This window comes from Aspergillus glaucus (genome assembly GCF_001890805.1).
Source record: "Aspergillus glaucus CBS 516.65 unplaced genomic scaffold ASPGLscaffold_8, whole genome shotgun sequence".
NCBI classification, from domain to species: domain Eukaryota; kingdom Fungi; phylum Ascomycota; class Eurotiomycetes; order Eurotiales; family Aspergillaceae; genus Aspergillus; species Aspergillus glaucus.
This window is the reverse complement of record NW_019170460.1, coordinates 432,607-444,977: the sequence shown is the minus strand read 5'-3', so window position 1 is coordinate 444,977 and position 12,371 is coordinate 432,607. Positions and strand designations below refer to the sequence as shown.

The following is a 12,371-nucleotide window of genomic DNA, read 5'->3' as shown; positions in this document are numbered from 1 at the left end:
CGGCAGGACGGACAGCAAGATCCCGGATGAAGATATTAATGGATTGTGTAGTTGCAATTTGCAAAAGAATAAACCAGAAGGGCGCATTTTTAAACTCTTGGATTGGATCTAATACCATCAAGAAAGAGCATGCGTCCAGGATTGGGTCGCTTTCGTGATCAGTTCATTTAGATATGTATGGAAGAAACGAGCTTGCATCAGGAGACTCCTGTGGATCATATATTCCAGGGATTCATTCACTTGCAAGATCTGTGCAAGCTTGGTCTCTATTTAATGGCGTGGGGCTGGTGGGCAGTATCTAGATCGTGAAAGCTTCGCGCCTCCAGATCTTGGTGCTATATGAAATTGTAGATAACCTTTGTATGATATTATATTTTTGGTTGATTTTGATTCCTGCATAAAATGTCAAGTCTATCGAAGCAGGGTCTACTGCTGATTCACTTGCTAAACTGGAAGCACCGGCATCTCTGGCTCTGATATATAACGCTGTGCAGGCCCATTGCCCGAAAACAACAACACAACCCCCCACCCCCCCCCCCCCCGAAAATCTCATCTATCCAGCGCTTGTTCCTGACACTAGTAAATAGTTAGCCAAATTCACCAAACAACAAACACAACCAAAACTCACCATATGCCAATAAACCCCCCTACCCCTCAACAACTCCCCATGCGTCCCCTGCTCAACAATCTTCGACCCCTTCCCACTCTTGCTTTCCCCAAACACAAAGATCATATCTGCCTTTTGAATAGTTGCCAATCGATGCGCAACCGCAATAATAGTCGTTTCCCGTCTCCCTGCAAGACGCTCAAGAGCACCTTGGACCAGTCTTTCGGACTGAGAGTCAAGGCTTGATGTCGCCTCATCTAACAGTAAGAGGGATGGCTTTCGCACTAAAGCGCGGGCAATGCAGAGACGCTGTTGCTGGCCCCCACTCAGTGCTGTTTGGGCGTTTGTGCCGAGGGTTGTTTTGTAGCCGTCGGGGAGGGAGGTAATGAAGTCGTGGATTTCGGCGTCTTTGCAGGCTTGCACCATTTCTTCATCCGTTATATCGTCGCCATGGAGGCCTAACGTGATGTTTTCTTTGATTGTGCCATTGAAAAGGCGTGGTTCTTGTGTTACTAGTGCCAGTGCTTTGCGATATGATGAAATTTCGATAGAGGTTATATCTTGGTCGTTTACGAGAATCGCGCCTTGAACTGGGTCGTAGAACCGTTCTAGTAGCGATATAATGCTGGTCTTTCCGCAGCCAGAAGGTCCAACGAAAGCGACGAATTGGCCGCCTTGAATGTTGAGGTTCAGACCTGTGAATAGGGGAACGTCCCGCGACTGATACTTGAACGCAACGTTGCGGAGCTCGACGCTCGCTGCGGATTGATAGTCGGACGGTATAAGTTGTTTGAGGTCGTCTCGCGGAGCTGAAGTCGGGCGATAGCTCAACATCCGATTGGCAGAGCCCACAGCTTGAGCGATGTTCGGTCCAAAGCTGAGGAATTGACCCGCGGATTGACTGCTTTGGATGGTAGCCATGTAGATGACGAAGAAGATACTAGGTTCATATTCTCTCGAGGCGAGGAGTTGTCCTCCGTACCTGTGCAGTCAGTCAGCACTACCCAGATCAAGGGTGACTAGGACTAGGGAATGGACTTACCAAAACGTCAACGCCATAGCACACAGCTCAACACTATCGGAAAACGCAAAAATAAGCGTCGCGTACCACGCCTTCCGACAAGCCCTCTTCCTTTGCGTCTGCAAAAGACCCAAATACCTCCCCAGAATCGCATCCTCCATCACCAACGCCGATACAGTCCGGAAAGCCGAAATAGCCTCTGCTGCGAATTGCGAGCTACCACTATACACCTCTGCATTTATAGCCTCGAACTGCAGTTCGAATCTGATGCGCATGAACGCAGCTAACAGGACAAATGGCATAGCTGCGAATACCGCAACAAGACTCAGTTTCCAGCCGAATGTGAAGGCAATGATGATACAGCCGAGGATGTTGAAGATCGAGATTAATGGAAATGCGCCGTTTGCGCCGAGGAGGTCTTGGATTTGTTTTGGATCTGTGGAAAGACGGGAAACGAGGGATCCGGAGGCGTTCTCGTTGAGGTCGTAGAATGGGATGGGTTTTCGGAGGATGTTGCGGAAGTATTCTTCTCGGTAGAATGAGGAGACTTTCTATTGCGTGTTAGTATTTCGCGCGTAGGTGGATAAATGGGGGGTGTACCATCGAGAAAGTATTGGACGAGAATCCCACAGGAAAATAGCAAAGAGCCACGCCTAGGGCGAGAACGAAAAACATCAAGGCCCAGAAACTGGCGGCATCTGCGAGTCGTTGGCCTTGATACCCGAATACCTCAATGATGTGCGCGAACAACCAGCTTTGAAGGGCATAGGAAGCTGCATTTCGTCAGTTTCAATCCATGGAATATCCATGGAGAGTGAGATCACTTACATCCAGCACCAGCAGCCCCAAGAAGCGTTAGAGAATAAAACGGCCAATGGGTACGTTGCTCGTATAGTATCAGTCCGATGCTGCGAAAGAAACCCTTATTCTTGTATGTCTTCTCCGGTTGTTCTTTCTTTTCGGGCTCATGGAAAACCTGGACAGTACTGGTTCCTTTTTCTAGAGCATCAAAGCCATCGCTTCCGTCCGGTCCGTCATCGGCCAAATGTGCGAGGCTCTGAGCACTCACGAGACCACGATATACTCCGTTTTCTATTTCCAGGAGGTCATCATGGGTGCCTTGCTCAACATCAATACCGTCTTTCAGAACAATGATGTGATCCGCTTTCCGGATGGTCGATAGTCTGTGAGCGATAACAACAGTGGTACGGTTCTTGGAGAGTTGGTCAAGAGCCTTCTGGACGATTTTCTCTCCGTGGACATCAATTGCGCTTGTGGCTTCGTCGAGAATCAAGATAGAGGGCTCTTTGACGATACTTCGGGCAATAGCGAGACGTTGCTTCTGGCCGCCGCTTAATGTTTTGCCACTTTCTCCCACGAGAGTATCGTGGCCCTAGTGACAATCAGATACGGAACTTCAAATAAGACCGGGGATAGACATACCTCTGGCAAGCGCTTGATGAATTCATCGGCAAATGCTTGCTCACACGCTTTCTCAACAAGTTTTTGTTTGACCTCGTGGGTTTCGTGCTCCCATTTTGTGCCAATGAGACCGAAAGCAACATTGTTGAAAATGGTGTCGTCAAATAGAAACGGATTCTGCTGCACAAGTCCGATCTGTGATCTCCACCATTTCAAGTCGAGACCAGTGAGATTATGTTCACCAGCAAAAATATTCCCCTGATGGTACCCTTTCTGCGTGCTCAGTTCGAACCATCTCTCTAGCAGACCGACTATGGTGCTTTTCCCTGAGCCAGACGGACCAACTAATGCCGTTGTCTTGCCTTGTTGAAACCGAGCGTTGAAGCCTTTGAGGACTGGGATACCGGGGCGGGTAGGATACGCAAAGTGAACCTTTTGTAATGTAATATCCGCATCAGATGAAGCCTCAGGGTCCTTAAGTCCGCCTCTGTCCATGGTCTCCAAGTCGATCATTTCGAAGAACGAGGATGCCGCACTGGTCGCTTTGGAGATGATCATCAACGGTGATGCGATGCCGCCTAGGACGCTCACCACCATCATGACCGAGAAGAACACGCTGTAATTGTTAGTATATTTAGAGAAGGGGAGGGAAAGGAAACACTAACATGATAACCGTGTTGATATCCGCAATATGGCCCTCACGATAAAGCTTCAACCCAAACCAGAATGCCAGCGCGTAACTCGCATACATTGCAAAGAACATAAGACAAAGATGCAATCCCAGTACGGTAGACATCTTTTGCCCTCGTTTCCGCGATTCATCGACCCAGCTGGCGTACTTCATGACTAGTGTTTCCTCAGCACCAAGGGACAACACCGTTCGAATGGAGCTGAACACTTCTGCTGAAATTGAAGAATGCTGTTCGTCAGCTTTGTCCACCCGCTGTTGGACCTTGGTCATGGCAGGCATGATAAACATGCAGCAGATGAGTATGAACAATAATGAAGAACTCGTGACAAGGGTCAACGCCCAGGAATACTTGAAAGCGATGACATATGCAGTAATGAGTAGGGCAAGGGATTGGAAGAGAATAGCTAGCTTATCGGAAATGCTTTGCTGGATCGTGTTGGATAGGGTTGTGATGGTATTAGTGACGGTTCCCACGGACACTTCGTCCAGTTTGCTGATGGGCTGAGCGAAGAGGGACTGCATGTAGTGCAGCCGTACACTGGACGAGACTCGAAGACCGATAACACGGAAGGAAAACTAGATAGTCAGTAACCATTCCAAGCGCCCCGAATGAGTGGGATGGGGCTCACCATTGAGACATATGTTAGAACGAACTTTGCAATAAACAAGTACACAATATACAAGCTGAAGAGTCAGTCCCTACCCTAAAAATACGGCAGAGTAAGCTCACCTCAATCTATTGACAGAGGCCTTGAACTCCCCTTCTGTCACCTGTGTGTCCGGCATAAAGTAACCCTGGAACTCGCCAACGAGGTTCCCGAAGATAATGTTCATAAGCGGCAGGGGCTGTGTTGTCAGGCATGATATACATATCCACACTATAGGTATCAACATACCACACCAGATGCAATCGAGCACAGCAGTGCCAATGCAAGAGCGATACGGTCTTTTCCTGTCACATAGGAAAAGAGTCTCTGGGAATTAGTTAGCAAACTATTAGCTATCAGTTGGGTATGGCATACAAAGTAGCTGCCTATCGAGGCAGCTTGTTCAGGCTCCCCATCTTTCTCTTCTGAGCCCTGCTCAACATCTAGATCTACCTGGTCTGAGGCTTCACCTTTCGTCACGATTTCTTTTTTTTTGTCCATGGCACAGGCTGGTCGATGTTAGGCTCTTGAGAGCTGAATAATACTTGTCCGTCATATCGAGCCTCATGGTTTCAGATATTTATATACGCCGAGGATCAGCAGAGCCCCATCGAGAAATTCGTCAGGAGATCTAAATACGATTATACGATCATCCGGGGCTTCGGGGATATCCCGTACGGACTTTGGCAATTCCCGAAACTCCGATAGCCACGTGACTGTCAAGCACAGCTCGATATGATAAGGAATAATGTCGGACCGATTAGGCAAGTTCCGCCGGTCCGACATTATTCCTTATCACTAACATCAGGGTAAAGTCACGTGCACAAACCGGCCAAGATAAGACCGCTGCCAAGAGATAAGGTTATTCCAAGCACCCTCCCATTGGGCAGCGGGATTGACAGCGGCTCGGCGCCAAGAATGCGGGGATTTCCGGAAATGGAAATAGTAATGTATTAACGGCACGGCGAAAGCCGCATGAACATATCTGGGGACGGCTCAGATACCGTTGAGTTCTTGCTGATTGGACGGGGATATGTACATGACAGAGAGCGTCGAATCATATCTAATTCGCTAACATAATGTAAATTCAAAGTGCGGAGGAACCGAACACGATATTCGCGCTTTTCCTCGGGGTTGCATCGGGTCACGGACGAGGCTGTCAGCCTTTGTCTGGGTTGTTAAATTTCTCTTGTTTTCTCTTGTTTTTTTCTTTCCTTTTTCTTCTTTGTCTGTGTACGCGGCTCTGCAAAATGGCTGTCAAAGAAGAAACCTCCGATGTTCACGTCAAGAATGAGCTCGTTGAAGAGGGCGATGTTGGTCAGCACCGCAATGTCGAGCTTCATCGGGCTCTCAAGTCCCGGCATATTACCATGATTGGTAGGTAACTTCCACCGTTGAGAAAGAATTCTGCTAATTGACAGCCATTGGGGGTGCTATTGGAACGGGTTTGATTATTGGGACTGGAGAAGCCCTAGCTAAGTGAGTTTCTCTCCACACGCAACATTAAGCGACGTGCTAACAGAAACAGAGCTGGTGTAAGTCAGCTGTCTAGATTAATACGCTCCTCGCTCTAACATGACTAGCCTGGTGCCATCCTCATCTCTTACGCTGCCGTCGGTTTCATTGTCTATCTGGTCATGTGTGGTCTGGGAGAAATGGCCGCCTGGCTTCCCTTGGGTTCTGGTTTTACCGGTTACGCTGTCCGCTTCTGTGACCCTGCATTAGGATTCGCTATAGGATACACGTAAGTACAGCCCTACATACTTTTCAACCACCGCTAATGACACAGATACTGGTTTAAATACATCATCGTCACCCCCAACCAACTGACCGCCACCGCCATGGTTATATCCTTCTGGGTAGACGTCGAGCGCATAAACCCCGGTGTTTGGATCACCATATTCCTCGTGGTCATCGTATTCATCAACTACTTCGGCGTGCGATTCTTCGGCGAATTCGAATTCTGGCTTTCCTCCTTCAAAGTCATCGTCATCGTCGCCCTAATCCTCCTCTGCTTCATCCTCATGCTAGGCGGCGGGCCCGACCACGACCGGAAAGGTTTCAGATACTGGAATAACCCAGGCGCTTTCAACACATACATCGACGACGGCGCCCCAGGCCGCTTCTACGCCTTCTGGAGCACAATGGTCTCCGCCACATTCGCATACCTAGGAACCGAACTCGTCGGCGTAACAGTCGGCGAGGCCCAGAACCCCCGCAAGACCATCCCCCGCGCTATCAAACTAACCTTCTACCGTATCCTCTTCTTCTACGTCCTCAGCGTGCTCCTCCTGGGCACCCTGGTCCCCTACAACTCCCCCGAACTCTCCTCCGCGACAAACTCCTCCAACTCCAACTCCGCAGCCGCATCCCCCTTCGTCGTTGCTATCAAACTAGCCAGCATCCCCGTCCTCCCTCACATCCTCAACGCATGTATCCTCATCTTCGTCTTCTCCGCCGCAAACTCAGACCTCTACATCGCCACCCGCACAATCTACGGCCTCTCGCGAGAAGGAAAAGCACCCGCCTTCCTTTCCTGGACAGATAACCGCGGCGTCCCCGTGTATTCGCTAGGCGTCTGTTCCTTGATCGCATGTATCGCATACATGAACGTCAGCAGCGACTCCCAAACCGTGTTTGGCTACTTCGTCGACCTAGTCACCATTTTCGGCCTGCTTACCTGGATCTCGCTACTAGTAACACATATATTCTTCGTGCGTGCGCGGAAAGCGCAAAACGTGCCTGAGTCTAACCTCGCTTTCCGCGCGCCCTTTGGTACCGGTGGTTCTTACTTTGCACTGGTGTTCTGCATTATCATCGCGCTGACGAAGAGCTATGATGTGTTCACGCACAGCCCCGAGTGGGGCAGTTTCGACTACAAGACATTTATCACGGCATACTTGGGGATTCCGTTGTATCTTATGCTGATTACCGGGTATAAGGTGTTTACGGGGTGTAAGCGGGTGAAGCCTGAGGAGGCGGATTTGTGGACGGGCAAGGAGGAGATTGATCGTGAAGAGGCGGAGTTTCTCGCTGTGCAGGCTATGAGGGAGCCAACGGGGGGTTGGTTTTATGAAAAGTTTCTTTCTTGGTTGTTTTAGACTCTTATGGTTTAGATTTACAGTGTTGTTTTTTTTTTTTTTTTTTTTTTTTTCATGGAATATGGAATGAATTATGATATTATTATGTAGTACTGTCCAACGTGTATTCGTAAGTCGTGACTATAGAGTAAGACATCAATAGGTGCTCATTGAGAATTCCGGTACGTTGTCTTCGTCCTCCCCTGTGTCGTCCATTTGGATGGTATCGCCCATGAGGAACCGTCCATACATAACTACCGCGTTGAAGATCTCCTTCCCAGTTGGCACTATATATTCCGCCGGAACAAGGAACCCATAGCTGCCGCGATCCCGTAGTTTAATCTGAAACGAATGCGCCGCGTGCAGTTGGTGGTAGAACCAGTCCAATGCACTTCCGCCTGTGCTCCCACCGCGCGGGAAGAACCGCTTCGATTCATCGGAGCCAGGACCAAAGGCGCCGGCTGTGACTGTTCCTTCGCACGCTGAGGTGACATCGTAGATTTCGTGCGTCGTACGTCGGATTACCTTGGCCATGCCCATGGCTAGTTCTTGGAGGGATTCCAGGGTAGGCGGGATGGAGGAACAGGTGTAGGAAAATGGGTAGAGAATTTGCTGGGAGTAGGAATGTAGGTCGATGAAGCCGACAAAATTGGTATTGTGCTCTTGCGTTTCGTTGAGTGCCCACTGTGCGAGTTGCTGCGCTTCTGTGCCTTCAAATGGTTCGTTTCCGGCGTATGTCTCGGCGCACGGGTTCGATCTTGTCGATTCACCATCCCATCCGAAATCCCAGGCGCGGTCGAGGTCAATCCCCGGGCAGAAATGGAGGCTCGTTGGTTGACGGTTCTTGCGCCATAGACGATCAGACTCCCACGTATAGGCATAGCCGTCTGGATTGATAGTAGGTACCAGTACCCAGTCGTATGCATTTACCAGACGATCAATATCCTTCAAGTTCCCATATTGGGCCATCAATTGGTACGCAATGTAGGTCACCGTCGAGGTGCTGAGCCATTCTCGCGCGTGGGAACCTCCCGTGATCAGGACCGTTTTGCGCGGCGAGTCGGGCGACGCGTCGCTTTTTCCACCGATACGGAGAGCTGGAATCTCGCGTCCTTCGTGCGAAATACCGACATTGATTATACGGGTGTGCGACGCGAACATGGAGGCCATCAGGCGCATCCACTGCACCAAGACGGAGAATGGCTGGTAGTCATGGAAGAAGAGATCTGCGACCTGCGCTGGTGGGCGGAAAGAAACAAATCCGGACTGGCCTTCGAGGCCAATTGATTGTTTCGTCGGGTAGGATGCATATATTAATTCCGCGAGGTTATCGATGAGGGGGGTGTAAGCGGTTCGCAGGGAATCAGGCAGGAGGCCTAATAACGAGGGAATCTATGCTGTCAACACTTCATCCATCAAACCGTGTAGATTCAGACTCACTACTTCCTGCGCCAGTCGAATATCCACAAACTCCGGCGTCGAAGCCCAAACATCTAAGAACAAAATATCGCTGGCCTGCGCCAGAGCCTCAGCCTCGTAGCCATGTTGTACCCGAAACCGGAGAACGACGTCGCTGCCGTACCGCGTCAACACCCGAGATGGAGGTGAGCGATTCCGGCCAGTATCTTTCAAGGGTCGCTGCGAAGGAGATTTTGGGATATTCCAGACAGTCTCAATGACCCAGTTTCGTAGTCTGGTCCAGGGTCGCGACGGATCGGAGGATTGCGAGAGAAGCTGAACGGGTTCGGCTGGAGGTGGCGGGGTGATACTAGAACTGGCGGGAATAGCAGAGACGAGATTGGTGAAGAGGAGGAGGAGAAGAAGAGGAAGAAGATAAAAATGCATTTTGATTGAATTAACGAGTGGTGAGAATTGTCATGTTTGGAGAGAAAGTAGTGTGCGTGAGATGCAAGAAAGATAAGAGTCGGTGGCAAGCGGAGGTGAAGTCATCCCAGCAACTATACTAGGGTTACATTTGCCAGGCATAACAATTCTTCAACATGTTCTATTCCGGAGTACAAATATATATATATATATTTCCTAATTAGCTGTATTGAAAGTTGTCTATATATTTTGTGGTCAACATTTACTAGTAATCCAGGCTCCTTCCTTTTTTAGCTTAGTCCCTCCTGCCTCCCTCTTTCTCTCTTCATTCCTCTCCATCCGTCTTCTCTATTCCTATTCTATACCTGGTTCTATTCAGGGGACGAAGAAAGATACTTGGAGATAGCACAGCACGATGACTGGTCTAAATAGACCACGCTCATCGGACTCGCCCAGCATTATTCTGATTCACTACCTCGAAAACTATGATAGCATCGCCATGAACGCCTCCAACCTTGCCAGGCTCTGCGGAAACATCACTAACTGCTCTTGACACCATGCGAACAGTCCTGGTAAGTTCGTTGGACAAAGCATTCGCCCAAAAACCATGGAGGGCCCTCCATATTGAACCCATTTTTCAATAGCTGACGAACCGCTGACTTCCTCCTGGCACAGCTCGATAGGATCCCCATTAGGAAGGGGATTCCTTTCCGCAGCATAGTTACATAAGACCACAGAACTGGCGAGAAGTGCTGGGGACTGCAAGGAATTGACAAACCCAGCCTGACTGTCAAAAAAACGCTGCAGCTGGGCTGCATGATATACCGCGCGTCGAGCCTCCAACGACGATGCCCAATCGTGCAGCATGGCTGTGATATCCGCAGCACGACAGCGTGTGCAACATTGTTGCGACTCGAGTAGCGACAAGGGAGCATGGAGCGTCAACTGGCACAGATGGAATTGTATTGTGTTGAGGCCATTCCATGCGGGGTCGTCGATCTGCGCTGAGGATGGTTCAGGTCTATTATGGATTGTCTTCCAGTCTACAAGGTAGTTATGCCAGAAATGCACAGACTCGGGTGCATGCCAGGATGGTCTGAAATCTAACGTTCCATGGTTGAGGCTATACGTCTCTTGTGCCGTCGCCCAAATTTCTCCTTGGAGGGCACAGAGGACCAAATGACTATCTGCGGGTAACAAAGGAGGCATACCGACCGTGTCAGCAATTGGATTTCGAGACTGGATGAGGCCATCTCGCACGATGGCGCTCAGTGTGGTCCAAGTCCGCCCAGCGGGCTCAAACCAGTACAGTTGTCGCCTGGCTTCGATTGTCGGTGCTCTCCAGAGATCCTCTGTAACGGGTAGCGGAAGCTCCAATTCTTGGACTCGAAGGCATGGGGGCCGGCCGGTGATGATACTGAGATAGGTGTCGATGCGAAGCATGGTGTAGACGAGTCTTTTACTCTCTTCTCCTCGAACCCAGGCTTCGTCATCTGCCCGCGATGAGCTGTTCGGCGGCTTCCAAGAGCCTTCGGTTAATATCCCCAGGCGGCGCATAGCGCTGACAGCAATCTCAATCCACTGAGCAGCCCAAGTGGCCACAGCCGGTGTCATCTCCTGGCTAACAGTTGTGATGAGTACTACAGACAGGGCCTGGAGATCATAAAGGGAAACAGATGAAGATTGTTTCCTGGTAGGATGCGATAACAAAAGCCGACCTGCGATTTCATCCAGGGTTACAGTGTCAAGGATATTCGTGGTATTGTGAGCAACAGATTGCAAGGCCTGACCTAGTAGACCGGATGGTGGTGTGTGTTGTATCGTAAATTGGTGTATATGGGGCCACATTCTGTGGAAATCATCAAGACTGGACTGTGTAGGTGTATCCGACGAGGTTTGAGAAACTGCGGCAGACGACGTATGCTCCAATTGATAGTCAAACTGAGGGGACCAAGTCAAGGTCGGCACTGATCCCGGCGATTTGAGATTGCCGAAACTAGGCATAGAGGCCTCACTAATTGTGCTCTCTAGAAATAGTGCAGAAGCCTCGGCCATCCAACCTGTATCATTGTCTACCAGAAACGGCAAAAGATCCTTACCATTGCTTTGACGCATGGCTAGCTCGTCGTGGGAAACATTTAAACTTGACGTTCCCTTCTCTTCGTCATCACAGTATATCTCGGTGTCGTCGTTGGTGTCATACTCTATTGCCGTCAAATTGGCCGCCTGCACGCTCGACGGCTGTCGGACGCACTGAATGCCCAGGTTGCAGCAGGTCGAACAAGGCTCGTTGGAATCGCATTTTATCTTTCGCCGTCGACAGGTTTGGCAGGCAAGCAGGGTTCGTTTAGGGCCTTCGGGAGGGACGTTGTGAAGGAGGACGTGTCGGTTGAGGATGTCACTAGCATGCTTTAGTTTCGATGGCCCTTTCCATTTATTTGCGGGGGTCTATCTGTACTAACCTTCTGGCAAAACTCCGAGAGCATATGAAACATTTGTGAGGACGATATGGCCGGTGACTGCGACGATGCCGGTTCAGATGGCCCTTTCGTAAAAAGGACCTGCCGCAATTGGGTGCTGGACAGATGAAAGCCGGCACCGAAGCTTTCTGAGGGAGTAAATTATCCCAGTTCACGTCCATTTTCTGTGCTTATTGACTCTCTACACAGGATCTACGCCCGGCAACACGTTGATATATGGGCAAGGCCACAGATGACTCCACTTCCATTTATGTCACGATCTGCATTTCCCAGGGCCTTGGATTCGGATGTGGCTCTTGCGCTAATCAGGTCTATGTTTATTGAGAATGATTAACACTCCCCACTGCTGTTGTGCCTATCGGGGCTTATCTGGAACCAATAGCTTGTGGATTACTGCTGAACTCCATGTCGGGGAAGTCGGGGAGTCGATAATTCGGACTGCCCGAGGCTATAGGCGAGGAATTTGAATTACACGAAAGAGGGTGGTATTGACAACTATAGATACCGTATTGATAGAATGAGTGCTTAACCATCCAAAGAGCATGGCTACGGTGTCCCTATATGAGGAATCTGTCGGTCTCGGTAATCGGGCCGACTGT

At 49.9% G+C, this 12,371-nt stretch overlaps 4 protein-coding genes across 4 annotated transcripts; 1 reads left to right on the top strand and 3 right to left on the bottom strand.

The window, feature by feature from the left end:
* Positions 1-549: 549 nt before the first annotated feature.
* On the bottom strand, positions 550-4,889 carry ASPGLDRAFT_124982 (ABC transporter ATP-binding protein; the record flags this gene model as incomplete). Its single annotated transcript, XM_022540528.1, has 11 exons — positions 550-576; positions 629-1,589; positions 1,650-2,179; positions 2,229-2,401; positions 2,457-3,021; positions 3,072-3,666; positions 3,716-4,317; positions 4,371-4,425; positions 4,472-4,587; positions 4,638-4,715; positions 4,764-4,889. The coding sequence occupies 11 exons, from the start codon at positions 4,887-4,889 to the stop codon at positions 550-552; spliced, it is 3,828 nt and encodes a 1,275-aa protein (XP_022401781.1).
* Positions 4,890-5,817: 928 nt separating this feature from the next.
* Positions 5,818-7,510, top strand: ASPGLDRAFT_73786 (dicarboxylic amino acid permease agtA). Its single transcript, XM_022549697.1, has 4 exons — positions 5,818-5,867; positions 5,917-5,923; positions 5,972-6,132; positions 6,178-7,510. The coding sequence occupies exons 3-4, from the start codon at positions 6,026-6,028 to the stop codon at positions 7,487-7,489; spliced, it is 1,419 nt and encodes a 472-aa protein (XP_022401780.1). The 5' UTR covers positions 5,818-5,867; positions 5,917-5,923; positions 5,972-6,025; the 3' UTR covers positions 7,490-7,510.
* Positions 7,511-7,542: 32 nt separating this feature from the next.
* On the bottom strand, positions 7,543-9,372 carry ASPGLDRAFT_169669 (M14 family metallopeptidase). Its single transcript, XM_022542697.1, has 2 exons — positions 8,909-9,372; positions 7,543-8,860 (listed from the first exon to the last, which is right to left on the bottom strand). The coding sequence occupies exons 1-2, from the start codon at positions 9,311-9,313 to the stop codon at positions 7,625-7,627; spliced, it is 1,641 nt and encodes a 546-aa protein (XP_022401779.1). The 5' UTR covers positions 9,314-9,372; the 3' UTR covers positions 7,543-7,624.
* Positions 9,373-9,736: 364 nt separating this feature from the next.
* Positions 9,737-12,170, bottom strand: ASPGLDRAFT_1416842 (uncharacterized protein). Its single transcript, XM_022541744.1, has 2 exons — positions 11,755-12,170; positions 9,737-11,693 (listed from the first exon to the last, which is right to left on the bottom strand). Exons 1-2 carry the CDS (start codon positions 11,931-11,933, stop codon positions 9,776-9,778), a joined length of 2,097 nt encoding a protein of 698 aa, XP_022401778.1. The 5' UTR covers positions 11,934-12,170; the 3' UTR covers positions 9,737-9,775.
* Between the last annotated feature and the right edge of the window lie 201 nt (positions 12,171-12,371).

Bases quoted from the DNA above. Each gene is read 5' to 3' on its own strand.
- ASPGLDRAFT_73786 (XM_022549697.1), top strand. From the start codon at position 6,026: ATGTGTGGTCTGGGAGAAATGGCCGCCTGGCTTCCCTTGGGTTCTGGT. The intron at 6,133-6,177 runs GTAAGTACAGCC...CTAATGACACAG, and splicing joins GGATTCGCTATAGGATACAC to ATACTGGTTTAAATACATCA.
- ASPGLDRAFT_169669 (XM_022542697.1), bottom strand. From the start codon at position 9,313: ATGCATTTTTATCTTCTTCCTCTTCTTCTCCTCCTCCTCTTCACCAAT. The intron at 8,861-8,908 runs GTGAGTCTGAAT...TTGACAGCATAG, and splicing joins TTCGACTGGCGCAGGAAGTA to ATTCCCTCGTTATTAGGCCT.
- ASPGLDRAFT_1416842 (XM_022541744.1), bottom strand. From the start codon at position 11,933: ATGGACGTGAACTGGGATAATTTACTCCCTCAGAAAGCTTCGGTGCCG. The intron at 11,694-11,754 runs GTTAGTACAGAT...AAAGCATGCTAG, and splicing joins TCTCGGAGTTTTGCCAGAAG to TGACATCCTCAACCGACACG.